This window comes from Candoia aspera, chromosome 8, assembly GCF_035149785.1.
Source record: "Candoia aspera isolate rCanAsp1 chromosome 8, rCanAsp1.hap2, whole genome shotgun sequence".
NCBI classification, from domain to species: Eukaryota; Metazoa; Chordata; class Lepidosauria; order Squamata; family Boidae; genus Candoia; species Candoia aspera.
In genome coordinates this window covers 40,480,188-40,504,350 of record NC_086160.1, presented here as the reverse complement: position 1 = coordinate 40,504,350, position 24,163 = coordinate 40,480,188, and the positions used below count along the sequence as shown (strand labels likewise).

The following is a 24,163-nucleotide window of genomic DNA, read 5'->3' as shown; positions in this document are numbered from 1 at the left end:
TGTATAGAGATGATTTACCATGTTTTAATCATACAGTTGGCTCATACAGTTGAGGTTTAAAATTAAGAATGAGGAACACTGAATTTAACTGAAAAACACACTTATCAGCTTTGTGGACCCAAATCAAACCCTATGAAAACCTTAAGAGCAGGACTAAAGCAGCACAACTACAGAATTCTTTAGCAAATGGACTGCCACAGGGAGCTCTTAAAGAGGGTATCTGAAACACTTCCAGTGTCATTCACTCATGCCCACCCATAACACCTCCCCCCATGCTTATTTACCCAACTCAAGGTATGGCTGGAGAGGCTACTTTTGAGTTTCAGAAGAATCAAGGAAGCCTACTTTATTCAAATCCCCCGTATCACGTTGGAGTAGACAATACTGAACTAGGTGGGCTAATATTTATCATGTGCGAGTACAACATTTGGGACTTTTAACTCTGAGTGGGATTGCGAACCGCCCAGAGTCCCTCCTTGTGGGGGAGATGGGCGGTGATAAATTTGATAAATAACTAACTCTAGAAACAAGGCATAGAAGGGAAGGTGATGGAGGTATATAAATTTTAGACATGGTATAAAAATTTTCTTCTCTCTCAGAGCTGGAGCCCAGCATCATCTAATAACATTAAATGTCAGAAGAGTCAGGTAAAAGTGACGTACTTCTACATATAGTAAAAACTAAGTTTTTTGATTCAGTAAAATATGTGATAGCATTCAGCTAATTTTTAAAAGGATTAACAGATAATTCCATGAGGTGAAGCAGCACTTTTCTAAAATATTGTGAAAGACTGGGTGAGATATTCTGTTTTTCCCAGCTAGTAACCTTCCCAGGAACAGCTGGCTGGCCACTTTAGCAAAAAAGATTCTAGACCAGGTGGATTTATTATGTTTTTAAGAGGCAGAAAAACTCTTTATCGTACAAGAGGCATCCATTATGAATGCTCTCCCACATTTTTTTAAAATCTACACATTTTCAGCTGGTCAGAAGAACAATTCCAGATCAGCAAGAGCAAAGTTACCAACTACCTCCCTGCTACACTAGCTCTCTCTCTGCAAGGACTGTTTCAGGTTGTCCTTTAACAAAATGAGACGTTTGGGGCAGTCTGAATGGCATGGGTCGTTCTGCCCCTCATCAGTCTTCCATCAACTGATACTGCGAAAATAATTATTACTCCTCCAGAATCGCTAACTATACAATTAGGGAGCAAATAAAAAATTCCAAAGGCACAACAGTAACAAAACACTACGAAGCACGTCACTTTAACTTCCTGCTTCATTTTTGCTCCGCCCTTCTCATCACATTCTTCCGTCTCTTTCCTTCCGCACTCTGTGATTGGATCCTGCACAAGGCCTCTTGCATTTCCTGCGCAGTGAGAAAGCGCATGCGCGTTGCTAGGGCCGTCCTCCGAACCACAGTTGTTTATGCGCAATTGGAATGCCTGTATTCTATTTCCCGTCTGGCGTGACTCTGCGCTGCTCTGTTGCTTCCGGGTCAGCTGTTTCCCGGCATTTGGGGCCTCCGAAGTCTCGGTTTTGAGAAGCCTCCCGAGAAAGACCGGGGCGGGCCGATGTTGAGGCGTCGTTGCTGGTCGGGAGGTTGAGGGGCGGCCGGAGGGAGACACGGCGGCCGCGGAGCGAAGGAAAGGGCCGAAGGGGACTCGGTGGCCAATGCTGGGCCGGCGTTCACCATGGAGAAGATCTTGGAGGGGTTGGTGAGCTCGTCCTACCCGTTGTCGGTGAAGCGTATGATCGTGAAGCGCGTGGTGGAGTCGGCGGAGTCACCGCTGAGCGGGCCAGACTGCCAGGCTATGTTCGCACTGAGCACCCGCCTCATCCTGCAGGGCCCTGACCAGTTCCAGCGCCAGGTTGGGCGGCAAGTACTCGAGGCCTACGCTCGCCACCACCGCGACGACTTCGAGACCTTCTTCACGCGCGATCTGGTGCTGGCCTTGCTTCACGGGGGAAGCCCGACGTCCCCGCCCATCCCGCCTCCGTCTCCTGGTCCCGGCCTTGGGTCCAGCTTGGACCCCAGCGTATTAGACTACGTCCAGACCGGCTTGCGACTTCTCATTAGCTGCCCGGCGGTGCTGGAGCTCTTTGCGCTGCTCCAGAGGGAAGCGTTACGTCTGGTGGGCGAGAGGCCCTCGGCTCCTCTGTGCGCTCGCCTCTGCCAACTTCTGAGCGATTTTCCTCAGTGCCTGCCCCGTGGTAGAAAACCTGCCCTTGCCTTTTGTCAGCAGTTGGTACGCAGCATTGCTCACTTCCAGACGCAAGGCACCCGTGAAGCTGCCCTACGTCTCTATGTCTCCCAAGTCACGCAAGTCAGCAATCTCCTGCGCAGCATCTGGAAAGCAGAACCCGATACGCTGCTGCCCTCTTTGCAAGAACTCTTTGCCATCATCTCTTCCACCGGTGAGCTAATGCTTTCCTTATATTAATGTCTTTCTGTTGAATCTATTCCCATTGGGATTCTATAAGTAAAAATAAGCTGGGTGATATCAAATGGGGAAAAGTAATTCGCACCTGCTCCAGAAAGGTTATGAACAAGAGTGGTGTTGGCAAGTGGAAAGCTGGTTAAGGCTTCCACATCTAGGTTGCAGAAATATGGATGGCAGCACAGCGATACAGAAAACTGAAATCTTTTGCTACTATCTAGTGGCCTCTAGCTTTCTGAAGCTCAGATATGTTACACCTATCTTTGGTTGCTTTTTTTAACTTAGGTAAATATTGGGGAACAGCACATTCTCTTTACTGCCAATATGGCTCTGATTTTCACAGTATTTGTGTGATATCTGATTGGAGCAAAGTTTCTAATGTTTCAAATCTTGAAGGTAAAACAAATGATTAAATTGTTTAGCATTTGCATTGATAAATACAATTGGTAACTAGACTTTTAGAAGTCTTGGGAAGAAGGAAGAACTGAATTAAATATTTTGGAAAGTATTTGGAAAGTACATAAAAGTTCCAAAAATAAATAATGAAAATATGAGGTAGCTCCTATTTGGATCATCGAAGTAGGATCCAGCTGACACCCAAGCTGGATCCTACTTTGATGATCCAAATAGGAGCTACCTCATATTTTCATTATTTATTTTTTGGAACTTTTATGTCACTTGTTGTTATGACATTATTAATGACGTTACAGTTAATATTAAATGTCATTGGGTGGCTTCTTGTACTACCTATATAGCATAGCTTGTAATGACTGCTGGCTTTAAAACACTCAGGTTTTTTTTTATGTGAACTGTTTGACAAATAAAAAATTATCCAGTTATTAATTGTACTACTGTAGAACTAGTTTAGTTAAACTAGCTAAATATAGTACAAATCTAGTTAGAGGGTGTAGTTCTTACCACCCAGCTGTTCTGCACATGTTTTGGTGCTATCTGCATAGAGGCAACATACATCTGAAACTGTAGCATTTGCTAAAAACGCTCTTTCTACATACAGAATAATGGATGTTGAAGCTGATTTCCTTTTTATAGTAGTATCACTTTACAGTGTGGTACTACTGTAAAGTATGAACGTAAGACAAATAAAAAAAATTAGATGAGAAAATGCTTCTCATCTAAATTTTATCTTATTTGTGTCACAATCATACTTTACTAGTAGTACTACACTGTAATGTGTAATATTCAGAAATACATTGTGTTATATCCAGACTCTCTGTGAGGTGAACTTTGATCTAGGAAAGCCCCATTAGAGGAAGGGAAAGAATGGATTTCTCCACTAGTCTTGTAGCTTTCTTTGCCTTTCTCCAAATGAAAGTAGGAAGCAATGCTCAAACAGTACCTGGCAAGGAGCTTCCGCTGAATATTATTCCTTCTGTGTTTGGGAGAGAATCTGAGAGCTTTGGTTAAGAATATGCTTAAACCTTGAATAAGTAGTTGTAATTGCATAATAACTTAGCCTTTTAAAATTGATTCAAATCTTAACAGGGAAAAGCAGAAGGAAGGTATAAATTTCCTATATGTTTGGCAATTTTAGATACTTCTGAACCTTCGGTTGCTTTGGCAAGTCTCGTGCAGCATATCCCTTTACAAATGATTACAGTCCTGATTGGAAGCCTTACCACAGATCCAAATGTAAAAGATGCAAGTATGACGCAAGCTTTGTGCAGGTATAGTCTTCAGTCTGGCAAAAGAGTACTTGTTAACTCAGTTAAACATCTTGTTTAGTGTATGCATTTGAAAGGGCAGATTATTTATTATTTCAACTTATATGGCTGCTCATCTCAAGTTCATGACTCTGGGTGACTAACAATATTGAAACAACAGCATAAAACATAACAAGCAGTTACTGACAACATACATATATACAGCAGCAGAGGTAAAAACAAACTCATCAATGACAAATCAACATAACCATTGTACAGGCTCAGCCACACCACCTGATCTCCAGGCCCACTGCCAAATCCATGTCTGTAAGGCTTGTGAAGGCTGACAAGGTCAGAGCTGGTCTAATCTCTGGGGGGATGATATTCCAAAGGGCAGGTACCACAACAGAAAAGCCTCTCTTTTAGGGCCCTGCAGGATACATTCCCTAACAAATGGGACCTGAAGCATGCCTCTCTTGTCAGACCTAATGGGACAGGTAGACACAGTTGGGGAGAGGTGGTCCCTCAAATAACCAGGTCCATGCCATTTAATATGCAGATTAAATCTGCATATGTCTGAACATAGTATTTTTAATTGGATTTGGACTGTGAGACCTAGATTCAAGATCTATTTGGAAACAGGTCTCCTGGGAGACTGTAGACTAGTCTCTTTCAGCCCAACATACCTCACAGTCTTGTTACTGTGGGTATAAAACTAGGAGAGGTCACCAGGCATGCCACCTTCCCCCCAGAAAGCAGCCTATAAAACTCATTCAACAAATAAAGCAGTAATTTTGAAAAGAAGAAAACACAGTTTTAAGGTGCTTGCACTTGTTTTAGATTCTTGTTTGTAAGAAGAATGTCTTTTCTAAGCTTTAGCATGTTACTCAAGATTTTTGAAAGCATTTATTTACAATAATAAACACATATGTATTCTGTTTATAAATTGCTGCTTCGCTAATCAAGAATGTGTGTTAATTTATCAAAATGTTTCTGTTGATTAATTCAGTCAATATTGCAACCTTAAAAATTCCTTAAATGAGAAAAAAATAATGCAGTCTGGCATGGCCCTTCTTGCTATTGGAAGGTTACCCTTTTCTGATAAAGAATTACTGAATTGCAAGGGGCCATTAAGTCCAGCTCTCTGCTTAGTGCATAAATCCAGATTAAAGCATCTCAGCGAATAGCTGTGTAACCTCCCCTGAACACATTGAGTGAAGGGACCCTTCACTGCTTCACTGATTGGTCCCACACTTCTGTTCTTAGGAAGTTTTTACTAACTTTCATTTGGAAATTGCCATTCTGTGTCTTCAATCCATGAATTAATTAATGCAGCCTCTTCAAATTTTCAGTTTGTATTTATTAGAAAAGTTTGTTAAATTATAGATGTAGAATATGAGTACTGGAATTTGGAACAGTGTTTGATTCTGAATGTCTTGGCACAGTATGAAGTAACTATGAATGAGCATAGGAATTTCTCAGCAATTACATTTGCAGATTTTTTTACACTCTGGAAAATGTAACTTTTTCCCACGGAGGTAGAACAAAATCTTCAGTCATGGAGTGTTCTTACCTTAGAGCCTCTGTAATTTTCAGTACCCTGCCAGTAATAAAATAGCAAGGCAGAGAGATGTCTCCATCTTTTCCTGTTTTTTAAAAATATTTTTTATTAGACATCAAAGTATATGACCAACAATTGAGACAAAAAGAAAGGACTTTTTATCCCTTAAAAAAAACACCTCTAATCTTACATCTTATTTTCTTCTTCAAAGTTAAAGTACTGCCTCTCTACCTTTCAATTATCCGGTGTCCTCAGAACCTACAGGACGTACAGGATTACAGTCTAAATTACATTTTTTCCAGCACACAAACTTCCTTCTTGTTTGATCAATATTTAGTAAGACTGTGCATGGAAGAATTCTCTTCAGACCTGACCTTCTTGGTCTGCATTGCTGTTAGGCATAAACCTACCTTAAAAAAAGATACTTTCTTCCTATTTGCATTAGTTGCTGGGTTAAATATTCCCCTGGCTGTGTCCTCAGGCATTTGGGTCGGGAAGTTAGACAACGATAATGGGTTTTTTTTTGTTTTTGTTTTTGTTTTGAGGGTTGTTTTAACCAGAATGGTCATAGATTATGTGCTATGTGGTGTTTTAATCTTTGTACGCTATCCAGAATCACTGCTATGAGATGGGTGATTCTATAAGTTTAAATAAATAAATGTTCCTTGTCTGTAAGAAACTTTAGATCACTTTAATTTTTTGTGGACAATTTGCATGAATATGAGCAACAACCTAGAGTTGACCTTATCTATGTTCACTGCAAAATTTCAGAATGATCAGTACATATATTGAGAAGTTAGGAATCAAAAACTATATATGAGGTTTAAATTGGTTGCTGGCTGTTTATTGAGCTGGATATGGGGCATTGAGAACACACTTGTATGTACTAATGAGGATTATACAGTATCTAACCTGTAACCTGTCTTCCTGTATTGGGCAGCAAGGAGAAAGTCCTGGTGGAGCTGTGGAAAGCATAGGGATATGATGACTTGGTAGAACTCTGTTCAAGAGGAACAATGAGTGGCAGAAAGACATCCCATACTTTGGGATGAATGGATGGATGGATCAGTCAGTATGAGGCTGATCTGAATCCCTGAGACAACTGACTTTGTCTTTGACCAGTTGGAACATACTTCACTTCTTACATAAGATAGTTTGAAAAAAATATGAAGAGTGTCCACCCTGAATTCATTCTTTATCCTAGGAATTTAAAGAGGTTAGTGTGTATGTATTTATTAAATGTGCTGCTGCTGCAAAAGTGTTTTGTCAGCTTACAGGAAAACACAAAATCAGAATTAAAAATTGAGATACTAAAAACAAATCAGTTAAAAGCCTGTTTTAAAATACATGTTTTAGGGCTTTTTTTAAGAGGCGGGGGGTTTTGGATCCTTGGTCAGCGGGAAAGTTTGTACCCTGCTATAGATAAATCTTCTCAGTGGTATTTGATGGGAACTTATAGAAAGAGGTGTTCTCTACCTTAACCTATACTCAAGCCATTTATGGTTTTAAAGGTAATAATCAGCACTTTGTATTTCACCTAGGAACAAATTGGTGACTACTGCAATACTTTTAATTCTGGTGTACTGTTGCCTCTTTGAGTTCTTCCAAAGAATAATCTAACTGCTGAGCTCTATACTAGTTGAAGCTTCTGAACTAGATATGAAGGTACTTCCATGTAGAGAACATTGTAATAGTCAACCTTGGACAACTACTGTGGGTTACCAACCCATGCATCACAGCTTTAAAAGATTGAGTTCTTTTATATGTTGGTTACAATCACTGGCCTCTGTTAAAAAAAAAAAAGCTGTAGTAGATGGATTTGATATTTTGGGTTTTTACTAAAATACAGTGGATTTAGTGCTAAATAATGCAATCCTGTATTCTACAATTTAGGAATGTGTTGCATTAAAATAGCATTTATTTGACCTAATTTGGATATGGCAATTAACCAGATTGGTTGATAATTCTAATTTATAGTTAGAGTGCATATTGCCCAGTCATGCTTCTTGGCTATTCTTTTCAGTTGGAACAGCTAGGCAAACTAGGGAACCTCCATCTATGATTTGGTGAGCATGCCCAGTCAGAATCTTAAATTACTATTTAAATTGCTTGGATATGCCATGAAATATAAACAAATCCACTAACTTATTTAATAGAGGTAGTTAATTATGGCAAATTTTGCTTTCATATTTATATGCTTAACTAAATCAATTCTTAAATAAACTGCTAGGAAATAAATCTGGATGCTTGGAGGATAAAAATAGTAATTTGCAAGTCAGTTTTAGTGTTAAAAATGGGATATTGTGAATTTGTGGAATTGTTCAATATAACTTCTGCTCCAGAAGTTCCTAAGAACATTTTCCTGATAATTTCTCTCTTTCCACTGTAGCTCTCTGCGTTATATTCCATGTTATATTGGGAAAGGGTATCCTGATTTTCAGAAGTTATTTTATATAAGCAGCAGTGCTAAAAAAGAAGAAGAAAAGTTCCATTGTAAGAAACCCAATTTGTCTCTTTCTGGAACCAAGTCAGAGTTTTTGAAAAAAAATGAGCCTCAAAAAAATAATGTATTAAAATTCAAGATTTTGGATTTATGTCTATCTTTACTAGTTACTGGCTATTACAGTTCAGCACACATACATACATATGCACACACATTCACAAAACTAGATTACAGATATTAGTTTGATATGTGGGTAACCTGGCATAGAAAAGGCCGCATATAAACATGAAAGAAATCAGGAGTCAGGTGGCATACAAATTTGATGATGATGATGAAATAAAGACTGTTAATTATATACCAATATTAACTGGAGTTAATAATGCTTTTAAAATAATCTGTATAGAATAGGACAAAATTTATTTTGGCATTAATTTAGGCAACGTATATTAGCTATGCAGCAAGCTAGATAATTTCTAGATAAGAAATGCCTATATCTTATTTTTCCTTCCCTACCCCTTCTTCCAAGGTAGAATAAGTAGAAGTATATCTGAAGTAACATATTTTGTTATTGTTCATTAGCTAACAAATTATTAAAAGATGGATTGGCTGTATGGTACCTGTTTTAATTTATGGAAATAATTTATCTGTGATCACAAAAGCTCATTCCTAAGTTTACTGCAAGAAATGTACCTGTATTTTTTTTTAATTGCTGTAGTCTGCACAGAGACCATGCATACGTTAAGAAACTAGTGCCAGTCCATTAGAAATGGGAATATTTTTGCAGGCTTGATTTTAACTGACAAAAAGAAAAGTAATGAAAAATGGAGAATTCATAGTAAAGGTTTGTTTTTCATAGTAATTTTAAACTTTTTTGGAATTTATCTACAGGACATGTAAAGGGTTAGAACTACTTTTCCCCATATTTTCTTTTCGACACTTATCTCTCTAGCCCTCACCCTGTATAGTTTGCAAGCTTCTGTACCTGATTATCCATCTTTTTCCACCTTGGGGTGTTTCATTTTATGTACTGTATCTTACCTTCTAGGATCAATGTTGATGGGCAATGCAGTTTTCCTAGAAACTAACCTAAAGTTAGGAAAGGGGGAGAAATTCACATTTTTAAACTTAAATCATAAGATTTATATTTCCAGCAAAAATCAGCAGCACTTCTGCTTTCCAAAGAAAGGGGATCTCAGGTAATTATAGAATGTGGAAACATATATTGGTCATTATCACTGTTAATGTGAGTTTTGCTGATTGCTGGTCTTACATGGATTTTTAAAATCAAATCTGGAAGAAAAAATATTTTAAAATGTAAAAAAAATGGTGAATATTGTGGTTCAGCAGCAAATCTTAATATTGTGGAAGATTATATGAGGAATATCAAATTATGCTGCAAGAATTTGCTTTTTCCTATAATAGATGTCTTGATGATGGATTGATGAAAGTGTAAAGAATGTCTATTGGCTTTGAAAGTTTTATTTGTTTACGTAATGTTAAAAAACCAGGAGGGAATCAAACTGCTCATCTTTGTCCATGACATCCACACAATTTATTCTATAGAGCACTACAAATAGCAAAATATGTGTTACCTTGAAGGAAACAAGAGGCAAAAATGCTGAATATTTGGTATAGCTTCCCCACAGCAAAAAAGCTATCTGGCAAAACTTTTTCCCCCAGCCAAAGCATCATACAGTGCTAGTCTCAGTGTGACCTATGATGATCTTCATATAATGAATATAACATGTAAACCAGTGCCAGATTTCAGAAATTAGGTGACTGAGATATATGTTTTGCAGCTGAAATACTAAAAAAAGAGAAATTCATCACTTTTCAGAATGATTGACTGGTTGTCCTGGCCACTAGCTCAGCATGTGGAGACCTGGGTGATAGCACTGCTGAAAGGATTGGCTGCAGTTCAGAAGTTTACTATCCTTATTGATGTTACTTTGCTTAAGATTGAATTGGTAAGTATTATTACTCAATAATTATTAGACTTTTAGTTAATGTTATTAAAAACGGGAGGCTTTTTAATAGAAATTCTTCATCCAATTTGATTTTTGTGTTTGTAAATATATGATAACACTGCTGTAAATTTCTGAATTTTAGTAACAATTCTTCCTTTTCTTTCAAGGTATTTAATCGCCTTTGGTTTCCTCTTGTGAGACCTGGGGCTTTGGCTGTTCTTTCTCATATGTTGCTCAGTTTTCAGCATTCTCCAGAGGCTTTTCACTTGGTGAGTTTTATCATTTGAGCTTTAAAACGTATCAGTTAAAAAGAAAATACCTGTAAGCATGCCATCTTACTATTTTATCAATAAAACCAAAACCACAGTTGGTGTAAGTCCTGCTTACAACTTGGGAAAAAAATTGAAACATAAATTTTGGTTATGTAACATCTGACTCTTAACTTCAGTTTTATTTTCCTGTATCTTGATGGCTTATGTCATAAAAATTTAAAACAAATCTAAGTAACAGGAATTCCCTTAGTATTTATATAAAGAAGTAAAATGTGTATAGTGGGGAGAGTGATACTTTGGTACTGATGTCTACTTCTTAGTGCTTTCCTTCTAAGAGTGTTGCATCTTATAGTGGGTTGTATCAAATTATTGTTATTTCAGTGGTCAAAAGTTCTTTAACCTGTTTTTTGCATTCCATCATGTTGCCCCCTCCATTATACCCACCTCTATAACTGTCTGAAATAGGATTGGCTAATGCAGAGAGAAAGCGAAATCAGCAAAAACTGTTTTGCCCTTTTGCTTCATTGAAGCCTGAGCTGAATTTAAAAAGCCTGTCATCAATGAAAGAATGAACTTGGATGCAATTCTTTCTATTTGTTATATTGCTACAGAGGACTGTTATAAAGAACAGCATAGGTTAAAATTGAACTGTCAATGCAAATGAAAATGTAATTAAAAATTCTTAGGAACTAAAGATCAGAGATGCACCCTGCTAATTCTAAAATTATGGAATATTCTTTTTTTTTAGCACTTAAGCTATTTCTTTATTTGCTAGCAGAGGTGATGTATATCACACTAGCTGGAGCTGTAAAACTAATTTCAGGAAGGGCTCATAGAACATAGAACGGTTTGTACAGTTGCAGACTTAACATAAATTTTAAAAAGCTAGTAAATGTTTCAACCACAACATGTAGGGCAGCAGTGTATTATTAGTGGCTATCCTGATTTCTACCCCAATAAAATGTGAAATTATGTTTCTTAACTTGAAGTTCCTAATTTAAAAACTAAAGAACAAAACTGATCAATTAATATGTTATGTAATAGGAATATCATAGTTCATTATTATTATGTTCTGACTTCATAATACTATGATTTTCTTTAAAACTGTATTATATGTTATAATTTTAAAGTTCAAGAAGCAAGCCAATCATTAATCTATTTATCTTAAAATTAGATTGTTCCACACGTGGTTAAATTGGTAATATCCATCAAAAGTAATGGTCTGCCCACCAGCACAGCATTCTTGGGACAGCTCAGTGAGTTAATACACTGTATGATGTATCATTACTCTGGATTCCCAGAACTTTATGAACCCATTCTAGAAGCAATAAAGGTATGGAAATACAAATACTTCAGTGCTATAGGGTTTAAACATCATTTCTTACTTCTCCACATGAAAACTGTGTCAGCTGCTTCTGATTTCAGGAAACAGTAATGAAAAAACACTGAAATCAGAAGCAGAGTAAAATATAACAGTGTAATTATTATAGATCTTTTAAATAAGATCTTGAGTTGTTTTATCCATAAAAGAAAATGGTAATGGATATTTTTACTTTTACATGGGAAGATTTTCATAGAGCTATTTCTTGCTGGTTAATTAGTAAGAAGAAAAAATCATGCTGGGTAGTTCTTTGATTCCAGACATTACTGTTTAAATTAGCCCAAAGATTGCCAGATCATAAAGAAAAAATCCTTTCACATATCATTTTTGTTAGCAAGGGAAGAAAAGTGTTTGAGAAGAATGATATGTGGTGTTTAGATTTATGTAGTAAAGTTCCACAAGATGTCAGACAGCTTCTGTAAAGGATTGGTGAGCACTTAACTTACCTTTGAACTTTGATGTGCTCTGCAAGAAAGAAAAAGATTGGATATCATGGCAAAGCAAGGTGGTTATATGTTGCAGTCAGATTACAAATTGAGAGGCACTTTTTTCAGCAGAGAAATTGCTAAGATTTGGAAGTAGTGGGACACAGACTGCTAGACTGCTGTTTTTGTAGATGCAAGTGTAATAAAAACACATGCATAATACAATTTTAGCTGCTCAGTGTTCAACTTGCCTCTCTGTTTTCATTATAGGAGCTTCCCAAACCCAGTGAAGAGAAAATTAAGATGATACTGAATCAGAGTGCCTGGACATCTCAGTCCAGTTCTTTGCAATCTTGTCTGTCTAGATTTTCTGGAAAATCTGAAACCGGAAAGACTGGTCTGATTAATTTAGGAAATACTTGTTACATGAACAGTGTGATTCAGGCACTATTCATGGCTACAGAGTAAGTTTAAACTTCTTTGTTTTAAGTATTGCAACTTTTTTGTATGCAGTATTTTCCTTTTTAAAAAATATATTGCATTTTTAAAATTCAAGATTCAAATGGCCCCTACCCTACTGGGATTTCAAAGGGCCCTGAAGATGTAACTGTTCCCCCAAGCCTTTGGCGAGGACAATTGACACCTCTTTTCTTCCTTTCCCTTGTTCCTGTCCAGGTTTGTTTTCTTTGTTTTCTTTGCCATCTTTGTTTCTTTGTTTTGTGTTTCTTGTATTGTTAACTTGTTTTTAAATGTTTTTAACAATTTGTAAACTGCCCAGAGTTGCTGGGAATTGAATGGCATTTAAATTTAAATTTTTATTATTACTATTAGTAATAATAGTATTACATAATACTATTATTATTATGGCTTGAATATAGATAGTAAGAATTTGAGTAAGTAGTGACAATGTGTTTCCTTGCCTCAGTTAACATCTTGATCAACAAAATTTGAATCACAAAGAATATATATTGGAGTTCAAAATTTTACATACCAAGTATACTGACCTTGTAGTGGTATATATTTTCCCATTTATATACTTTCAATGTGAGTTACTGAAAATCAAATTTAAGTATATTTCTATATTTGAAGGAAATTCAAAGGCATTCTTTCTGCATTTTTATAATGGTAGACATTTACTTTAAGTCTGTATTTTTTGTAAATTTCAAACCAAAACCAAGTCATTTCCCAAAGTGATTAATTTAAATTGTTTTTCAAAAGTATAGTTTATGATTAAGATTTCATTTAAATATAAGCAGTCTTGTATTACTAATATGATTTGGAGCACAATTAAATTATTAGAAATTACATAGAAAAATGCTTGAAACATCAGATTATGTTTGTGTGTATAAGTATGTATCTGAAAACATCTCATTTTTCTTATTTTTGCAGTTTCAGGAGACATGTGTTATCATTAAATCTAAATGGGTGCAATTCACTAATGAGAAAATTGCAACATCTTTTTGCATTTCTTGCTCATACACAGGTCTGTATAACTCTTTATTTTCTGAATATTAAAGCTATAATATTTGGAGCTGCCACTCAATATTTTATGAAAAAAAATTGTGCCACACGAGGCTCCCCCACAACTTAAAGCAATATATTAAGAGGTTATGATTAATGTCTAACTTTACTTTGGAAGAGGATATTAAACAATTGTCATTGTTGTTGCACCTGAATACGTAAAATTCCATTTAGTGTCTTTAATTATAACTAAGCTATTATTTTTCCTGTATTTCAAATATACTTTTTAATTCTAAATTAATAGTTTGGGATAAGATTAAACTTGAACATGAAATTGTGAAATAGATACTTACATATTTGGATTTCTTCTGCAATCAGTACAGTTCATTAATCCCTTGGCTCTTCCACCACTATATTTTCATTCTAGTCACTTGATTCCTTTTTTCACAAATTATGAAATGCTGTCCAGAATACTGTCAGTGTTTGAAATTTACTTTATCTTATTTGCTTTTTGGGTCTAGAGGGATGCGTATGCTCCTCGCCTTTTCTTTGAGGCATCTAGGCCTCCCTGGTTCACTTCTAGATCTCAGCAGGACTGCTCTGAATATCTTAGGTTCCTACTAGACAGGTAATGATACTCTGGGATTCATAGTCCAAGATACTTGTTTTTTAAATACGTTTTATATGCAAAATATGTTGTAGGTAATGTATTTCTTTTAACTTTGTTGGTTAAGAAGCATTCACTATAGACTTTCTTCACAAAGAGTTACAAAACTGAAGCAGTCTTCCCAATCTTCAGGTACAGAAAATATGGTATCTTTGTAAAGACAACTATTAGTTAAAAATAAAATAATTGAATTTTATATAATCTGAAATACATGCTGAAATACAAGTTTTGCTTTTGACATGTGTGACATCTCAATCACAATCTCTTTCAATACAACTTTGGTTTTCAGCTACTGTTTCCTAAAAACCACTTGAATCTCTACGGTGGAATGTTTCTCTGTCTATAAAATTCACATGATGGGCCAAATAATTAAAACTTTATCCCACTGCTAGGGCTGAACTAAAGTAAAGTACTTGCTGGAATTAAAGTAACGGAGCAGAGTATTAAGCTATTGCTGGGGGTTGGGGTGGGGAGGCATTCAGAGCCTTTCATTCCACTCTAATCTTGTCCTAGTAAATAACTGGATGTGTGTATAACCATACGGGAACATAGCAATGTATCAAATAGCAGATAAATTTGTGGAGAGCAATATAATTTGAATAGAATTATTTTCCTTCTAAGGCTACATGAAGAAGAGAGAACCTTGAAAGTTCTGTCTTCATCAAAGCTTCCTGAGGATATGAATGAAGATTCCCTGGTCCAAGAGGTGTCCAACAAGTCTCAACTGTTTATCAAGCAGTCTTGTACAATGAAAGAGGAGAGAACCTTGATAGAAAAAATGTTTCGAGGGAAACTGCAAACAAGCATATGCTGTTTAAATTGCAAAAGTACTTCTCATAAAGAAGAAGCCTTCACAGACCTTTCACTTGCTTTTTGTCCTCCAGTATTCTTTAAAAATGTTGGTCCACCAACTGTAGAACATTCATCTGAAGAGAAAGATGACTCCATGGAACAAGTCAGTGGTAGGGCATTGAGCCCTGCAACAGAGATGGCATCTGGTGCTCTAACAGTTGGTGATTCCTGTGAGATGGTCACAAATGATGGGACATTGAAAGATCCCCCCATTGACTCAAACTCTGAAAATGCTACTGATCCTTTTATCTGTAAAGCTGAAGTTGGGGATAACTTGCAGAAACACATTAGTGAAGTTACTCCTTCAGTTACTGATTTGCTAAATTATTTTTTGGCACCTGAAGTTCTTAAAGGGGATAACAAATACTTTTGTGAAAAATGTGCTTCCTTACAAAATGCAGAAAAAATAATGCAGATTGTAGAGGAGCCAGAATACCTCATTCTTACTCTTTTGAGATTTTCATATGATCCCAAGTGTCATATTAGGCGCAAAATCCTAGACAATGTGTCTCTTCCACTTGTTCTAGAATTACCTGTCAATAGAGCTCTCTCTTCCTTGAGTACATTGTCAGGCATTTGGTCTATGAGTGTTGAGTTTTCTGACACAGGGGAGAATCTAGCTAAAAAACTTAAGCCTTCTGGTGCTGAAGAAGTAGGTTGCCCTCAACTCATTCCTTATGTATTAAGTTCTGTAGTTGTTCACTCTGGCATATCTTCTGAAAGTGGGCATTATTATTCTTATGCAAGAAATGTTGCTAATTCAGGGTCTTCACTAGGATCTTTTGATCAGTCCCAAAGCCTGGCTTTAACTTATCCTCAAAGCAATTTAATGGCCGGAGAGATTCCCACTGCAGCTACTGGAAAGGATCTGGATGAAAATGAAGTGTCAAAGGAATGGTTTCTATTTAATGACAGCAGAGTGACGTTTACCTCATTTCAGTCAGTCCAGAAAATTACAAGCAGATTCCCCAAAGATACTGCTTATGTGCTGTTTTACAAAAAACAGAATAGTGCTGGTGCTATCAGTGCTAAATCAGCCAGTGGGCTCTGGATCAATGGAGATCCTCCTCTACAGAAAGAACTTATGGATGCTATTACAAAAGACAATAAGCTATATTTGCAGGTAAGGTGCAGATATTAACCTGAAGGAAATCAGTTGTGTAATTACTGTAAATGTGGACTGTGATACAAGGTAGGGAATACTAATCTAAGTAAATTATTTTGTATTAACCAGCATTATTGAGATAAATAACTTCATGGATTGCTAAAATTTAGAATTGCCAGATTTCTGGGGAAGGAATAAAAAAATATTTGAAGCATAGTTCAGTATAATAGAAGTATAATATATATTAGAAGTATAATAGAAACATGGACTGGCAATCTTCAGTGATAAACAGTTTTCAAAACATCTGTTTATGAGATCTGATGTTAATTCTGTATAGATGGGGAGTAGTTGAAATATCTAATGTGAATTGTGTTCATAATGAGTTAACCTCACAGTTTAAAAACAAAATGAGTTGGTTTAATGTTTCCTGAAAAAAAAAATCTTAAAATATCTTCTGAATTGAAATAACATGTAGTTCTTCTGGATATGGGATCCAAAATATATGGAATCACAGCCATAATGTTGTTAAGATTATTTTTATTAAGTATTTTATTATCTGCATGTGTTGAATACGTAAATATTATAACTATAGAGTTAAAGGCTTTACATGAAAATAAGTTGTTTAAAAACTCAGGATATTGTAAACCACAATTTAGAATTCACTTTGACAAAAAGCTCTCCCAAGAGTTTAGGCTGATTTGAGAGGAATTTGCTAAAGTGTTCATATTTTTCAATATGCTGAATCTAAATCTCTTTCTACCTAAGCAGTATGCTTCAGTTCTGTTTTTAAAACCAAGAGCAGTAGCCAAAGTGGGGGATATCAGTTCCTTGTACTTCCATTATTTAATGAATATTTAACGTTGAAAGTCTCAAGTTAATTAATTAATTAATTTAATTTCTGTGGCCGGCCATCTCAACAAGTGACTCTGGGTGGCTTACAATCATAAAAATTATAAAACAGTTAAAATAATTAAAACAGTTAAAAATACAAAATAAATATATATGGTTGCCAAGTCAACAGTGCATGGATGTTAATATAGTCAAGAAACGGGGCCATTAATACACTAGGGGGCCCAGGCACATAACCAGGTCTTCATGGCCTTAAAAAAGGCCAACAGGGTTGGGGACGTCCTAATCTCTGAAGGGAGGATCAAATTGGACGGGTAGAAACAACTGGGAGAAGATAGTCCCTTAGGTAACCTGGTGCTAAGCCATGAAGGGCTTTAAAGGTGACAACCAGCACCTTGAATTGCATGCTGAAGCACACTGGCAACCAATGCAGCTCACACAGTAGTGGTGTTACATGTGTTGAATATCTGACATCATTTACTACCCATGCAGCTGCTTTCTGTACCAGTTGAAGCTTCCAAATGCTCTTCAAGGGCAGCCCCATGTACAGCACATTGCAGTAATCAAGATGGGAGGTCATGAGGGTATGAATGACTGAACAAAGCCTCTCAATCCAGGAATGGGCAGAACTGGCACACAACCCGAAGGTGTGCAAAGGCCCTCCTAGCCACGCTGCCACCTGCTCTTCAAGCAGGAGCCATGAGTCTACAAGGACCCCCAGATTGCTCACTGGGTCTGTCTGGGGCAGTCCAACCCCATCCAGGACCAGTGATGGAAAAACCTTGTCACTGGAAGAAGGCCCACATACCCAAAGCCACTTAGTCTTGCCCGCCGCCCCATCAACACCAACTGGAACCAACCCCAGAGGAAGGAGAGAACCAATGCAACACTCTGCCGCCCATCCCCAACTCCTGAAGCCAGTCCAGAAGGATACCATGATCAATGGTATTAAAGGCCGCCAAGAGGTCAAGAAGAGTGAGGATGGTCACACTGCTGCCAGAGGTCATCTAAGAGTGTGATCAATTCCATCTCAGTCCTGTAACCAGCCTGAACTCTGACTAAAAAGAGTCCAGATAATCTGCTTCATCCAGGGCCCTTTGCAGCTGCCACACAACCACTGTCTCCACAACCTTCCCTAAAAAGGGGAGGTTGGAGACTGGATGAAAACTATCCAGACTGGTTGGGTTGAGTGATGGCCCCTTGAGGAGAGGGTGCACCACCGCCTCCTTAAGAGCTGACAGAACCACCCCCTCCCTCAAGGAATTATTAACCACTGCCCAGACCCAATCACGTGCCTCCTCCCAATAATACACATCCCAAGAAGTCATTCATTCAGTTTATATAGCTGCGCATTTCACATATGTGACTCTGGGTGGCTCACATTAGCTTTGAATAATTCTAATCTGAGTAAGTTGGAAATGGAATCCAGTTGAAATTTACCTGGGCAAAATTACAAAATCTTAGCATATGTTAAGTATGCTACTTGATCGTTAGTCATAGACAATTGTGCTTGCTTTGATGTAAAAACTATTCTGTAGCATTGTGGTGCTAGGAAAAAGAAAATTTTAAACTCGGAATAACCACAGAATAACCATTAAAATAAAAATATTAAACTCCAGCTCACCACTCTATTGCCTGTGCCTTTATCTTGGTGTTTTACAACTCTCTAAAATGATAATATTATATAAGTACAGTCAAAATACAAGAGAAGCAGATAAAACATAAATAGCACATATATAAAATATAATGGCATGGTGAATAAAGAGATCTGTAGTGTCTGTTAAACTACATCAAGAGAGGGCGTCATCTGTATTCCTAGAATTTATTTGTTTATCAAATTTTTATCAGAATAATCAAGATATTCCACAAAGTGGTAAACCTCCCACAAAGGATCTATCTCTTGTTGCTATGAAATGTGCTTCCCCCCTAGGTTGGACATAGAAATGTGTGTCCTAATTTAAGCAAGCAGCTAGTATATTAAGGTAGGTAATTTCTTTGTATCCTGAACCCAAAAGCAATCATCAGTTCAAATGAAAGAAAGTGGACATTAGTGCAGATATTATATGATAGATGTGATGTGGCTGCTGCCTCAGCAGTCATTAGACCAGACGTCAACTTGAATGTAGTGTTGAACTTGGATCTTCTCAGTCTAATATTTTAAACACTACATACTGAATAACAGTTAAAGTTGAACTGAAATGGACAGTTATTTCTGTGCAAGTTGCTCATCCTGATAGTAAAGCTTAAACTAGGAACTTTTCCAGACTGCATACTTGTTTTTCAAGGAGAATTCAAGTTCATCCAAAACAGGTGAAAGATCTCTTCCTCAAAAGGAGCATCATATGTTTTATTTGATTCAAGTATCCATTTGTTTTAGCCCTCAGGCTAAGTAGCCATTACTACTTTTAGGCCCTGATGAAGTGTCCCAGCAACTCCATCTTGATAACTAAGGGGAAAAAGTGAGTTCAAAGCACCTAATGGAATATTGTCTCTCCATCCCATGTCCTTTCCAGAAAGGAAAAACAACCCAGATAATATCTAATTGTTTGAATATGGAATACTAGCAGAATCTCCATGTTAGCCATGCTATCCTTGAACACTTAGCACATTCCTCTCAAATCACATTTATTGTTAATGCAAAACTCCAGCTTTGCACATTGGCTTTATAAATAACAGGTTTGGCAGGTTCGTATTCTAGGAAAAATGGGTATGGATGCAAGGAAAGACTGTTGTTTTAATTACATAAGCTTTGGCTTTTCCCACAAGCAAGTATGAGAATTAAAGGGATGAGAATTGAGAGAGAGACAAATAAGTGATGTGACTAGACAGAAGGATTATAGATAAAGGATGGTAGGGAAAAAGTATTAAAGAAAATATAGAAGAATTTGACAACTGCAATATTTGTATGGGATTTGAGAAAAGGCAAGAACCTAGTGATGCGTTTTTAGGTGTAGAGTTACGTAGTCATAATAATGAAATGATAAATAATCTATAATTTGGATGTTTATGTGGATAAGGTGAAAGTAAGAAACAAAATTTGTGAAAGCAATCAAATAATGGGTCATAATTTTTACTAAAGAAGCCAAATTTCGGCAATGTTTTAAAACAATGAGTTGGTGATGGATTTAAAATTGGTGGTCAGTGTCTGACCAGTGGAGTTTTTTTTTCTGTAGTGACAGAAACAAAGACCTTAAAGGGCCCCCTTAAAGCAGCTGCTTGATGAGATTACATCAACCATTTCAATCATACTTATTTTTTAGTTGGCTGTATTTTTGTCTGTAAATATCATCTTACCCTCAAAATTGGCTCAGTCCTGAGACCAAAAAAGGAAGTTTATGCTGGTACAGAATTAGCTATCTTGGTTTTAGGCTAAGAAATGCATACAAATTGATGATTGCAAAGGCTAATTCACTTAAATTGTCCACTAATTTTATAAATCTTCCTGACTGTAACAAAGGCTGTTAATTCACTGTAAAGCTATGGTTCCAATGGAAGTGAAGAGTTAACTTGATGATAGAACACATTTTTATCCACAAAACCCAGGTTCACTCCTTCTCAAGGCTAGGTAGGTCTCAAAACAAATTCCTATCAGGAAGTCTAAGAAGGTGGTCAGTAGTCCTGTGTGAATCAGCCCTGATTAGACCAAAATTGGAGTTTTGAAGGTGATACGATACAGCTTAACTTTGTGATTTAAAATTCAATGCAATCCAATTGGATTCACACCACTTCAAGATTTGATTTGGAAAAAGATTTCCCTTTAGTTTATAATGAGGAAATTTCAAATGTCTGAAGCAGCTTCACTTACTTTTTGATATAATGGAATCCCTGCTTGTATCAAGGATATGGCTTGCCTATAATGTCTTGGGTTAGCTAGGCATGACAACAGAAGCAGGTTAGTACAATCAGATACAATGCCATAAAGATAGGCAACTCATAAATAAATTGGGTGGCACAGAAGAGAGAGAGGCATCTATGCCATTGCCACTACACCCCTATTTTTAGAAGAGTAGAGACTTAAACCTTTCCTACTCAAGCACATTTTAAAAGAATGGCAACCTTATTCTTTTACTTCTTTTTACTTCACATAAGTTCTGACAAGTTAGGCATGATTCAACATACATTCCCCTTGATTAAACAATGTTGCCAGATGGGACTTAGGAAGTGTGCCTGTTCTGTTGTTGCACCTGCCCTGTGGAATAACATCTTCCCCAAGATTTGAATGGCCCTGACCCTGATGGCCTTCTGTAAGACATTAAAAACTTGCTATTTTCTCTGGCATTGGACAAGGACGTTGTGTGATACTTTTTGTTGATGTTTTTATTACTAATTTTAATTTGTTGTTTGCCATCCAGAGTCATACTGTATGTCAAGTGGGTGGCCATATACATCTAATTAATTAATAACCTTGAGTCTATATTTACAATGCTGGAAGCTGAGTTGAACTTCCAGTTGTGTTTGCAGGACCAGCACATTCCATTAGTGCAAGAGAGAACAAAATTAAGGCTTATGAGTGGCCATTATTAAAGAAGGTGACAGCTGAGAAAGTGAAAGAAACCCTGAGGTTAGCCTTCCCTGTGCAAAAGAGCTGATTGGTAGAAGATGTAATGAAGAAATAAAACTTACTGGCCAGCTGCTCATGTCAATGCCAGAAATCATAATATTCAATGCAGCAACATGGTGCTGAAGTTGCAACACTGTATATTATTTGTAAGAATCCCAAAAGCCACACAAAATCCATCAAACCTCTGAAGTGCTTTGGAGCCACTTCATTTGTTTTAACTGCTCTCAAGCAGACCCCCATGTTGATTAACAAATCTGCTTCAGTCAGTTGATTTAATCAAAGCTCTGTTGAATCTATTGATCCATTCAAAACTTTACATAGCTCTACCAGTTAATGAATGCATACTCAGTAGGAATAAAAAGGATATGAACATTCATTCAAGTCCTTGATCTGTTATACATCTTACTCAGCCATGGTTCTGGTAGAACTGAAAGCATGTTCCAGAAAAATTGCCAAAGAATTATACAGGATTCCTGTAACACTAATATTTGATGCTCTTAATTATCTCTGGTAGTTTAGTAAACAGAATTTTGCCTCCACCCTAAATCAATCATTGCAAAACTAGGAGTGTCTTCATACAGGACTTGTAATGTGTTCTTTTTCATCACTAGGCAAACTAACTAGAACTGTACAAACTTTTTTTTTCCAGAAAGTTCTGGAGAATACTAGAATTACGAAATACCAGTGTCTGCTTCTTAAAAGACTTTAAAGAATTTTGAAATGTTAAATAGTTATAGTTTAGTTTAAAGCAAACATTTCTAAAACTGGTACAAAAATGGACACTTCTGGGTTATTTGTGGGGTGTTTTACATTTATTGAGCTGATAACTGAAGAAGTATTGGATAAATGGTATTGATCTATTGATATGTAGAATTCTGTTCCCTGCTTTTTTGCTGAAGTCTGAATCATAATCAGTTTTCTTAAAAATTAATTTGTGTGTGTGACCACAGTTATTTTTGTCTTTTAGGAGCAAGAACTTAGTGCTCGAACCCAGGCCCTAGAAGCAGCTGCAGCCTCGTGTTCCTTTCGGCCAAATGGATTTGATGACAATGACCCCCCAGGGAGTTGTGGTCCAACTGGTGGAGGTGGTGGGGGAGGGTTTAGTACCGTTGGCAGGCTTGTATTTTAAGGAAGATTGCATTGGTTTCTAAACAGCTCTCATTCCTGCACAGGACTGTTATGTTACTGAACTGTATTAAATAATGTACCAAGCTTTTTTCAAGATGTGATTTTTGTTCTAAAAAGAACTTTGGCTTTTTATTTGAAATAAATAAGTGCATCATGGAGAAATCTACCTCTTAAATTCAATTGTTTTTCTGGAAAGATATTCTTGGCCAAAAAAGGAATTAGAAAGTTTTTTTGACAATACTAGATAAGATAATAAAAGCACTTAAACATTTAATTCCAAGTCCATTGATGAAATAATAATATTTGAAAAAAGAGATGGTTGTGTGACCCCAACAGTGCTTGTGGTTTTTGTTTTATTTTGTTTTTTAAATATGTAAATTTTCAAAGGCACTAGAAATGATAACTATTAAATGGGAGTCTAATCTTTTAAACAATGTAATCCAGAATAAGAAAAGCTCTAATTCAATATATTTGTATTACAAGTACAAGTATGTAAAGAATCAATTTCATGTGCTTGTTAAATCACTTTTCTAAATGTGTGTGGTCTTGAAGAGAGAATTTTTGGAGAAAAAAAGAAAAACGTTTGTAGTATTTCATATTGCTTTGAGGATTTTAAAATTATTTCAGGGAGTACATCTGTGTTTTGAAGGAAGAGATTCTATGTGCCTTGCTATACTGTAACAAAGTACAAAACTTTTTTGAAGCTGAAGAAAAGTGTAGAACATGAGATGTTAATTTCTTGTTTAATACGAACTTCATGAATTTTTGAAAAGTGTTAGCTTCTCCAAAAGTAAAGTCTGATGGTTCTAAAAGTATACTAGTTGTTCATGTTTTTAGTACTAACACTGACTAAAAACTTACTGCATTGAAAATTAACGTCACTGTTTTAAAAATCGGAAATGAAACTTTACATATATTGTTGAGATGAAACCTGTTGGGGTCACTGATACATTTGCTAAGCGTGTGGTAGCTGGCAAGAGACTTTTCATTTTTTTCCTCATTTACAAATGCTTGCTATTAACCTCTAGATTTTCCCCTCATACATCCTGTTGTATAACAAAGTTATTCAGTGAGTATGCAAGTTTTGGATATTGAGAAAAAAATACTCAAAATCAAACATCAAGTGACGGCCTGTTTGGAATTAGAACAGGGTTCCTCAACCTTGACAACTCTAAGCTGTGCGGACTTCAACTCCCAGAATTCAAAGCTGGCTGGGGAATTCTGGGAGTTGAAATCCACACATCTTAGAGTTGCCAAGGTTGAGGAACCCCGAGTTAGAATGCATCTGCTCCATGGAGCACACCATATCCACACAGCTAGGCAGATTTGAGTACTGGGGAAGAGACTTCAGTGTCTTCAGGGGTTGAAAGTCAAAATAGTTTTGTGAGCCTAG

The 24,163-nt window shown here is 36.6% G+C and overlaps 1 protein-coding gene across 2 annotated transcripts; it reads left to right on the top strand.

Annotated features, from left to right (window-relative positions):
- Positions 1-1,403: 1,403 nt before the first annotated feature.
- USP38 (ubiquitin specific peptidase 38) lies at positions 1,404-23,585 on the top strand. 2 transcript variants are annotated; one of them, XM_063310691.1, is made up of 10 exons: positions 1,404-2,414; positions 3,990-4,122; positions 9,940-10,069; positions 10,237-10,338; positions 11,516-11,674; positions 12,418-12,611; positions 13,537-13,630; positions 14,130-14,236; positions 14,897-16,250; positions 22,610-23,585. In XM_063310691.1, the coding sequence occupies exons 1-10, from the start codon at positions 1,691-1,693 to the stop codon at positions 22,769-22,771; spliced, it is 3,159 nt and encodes a 1,052-aa protein (XP_063166761.1). In that variant the 5' UTR covers positions 1,404-1,690; the 3' UTR covers positions 22,772-23,585. The 2 variants fall into 2 exon arrangements, with proteins under 2 accessions (XP_063166761.1, XP_063166762.1); XM_063310692.1 differs by lacking the exons at positions 1,404-2,414; positions 3,990-4,122 and adding an exon at positions 6,663-6,875.
- Positions 23,586-24,163: the final 578 nt, after the last annotated feature.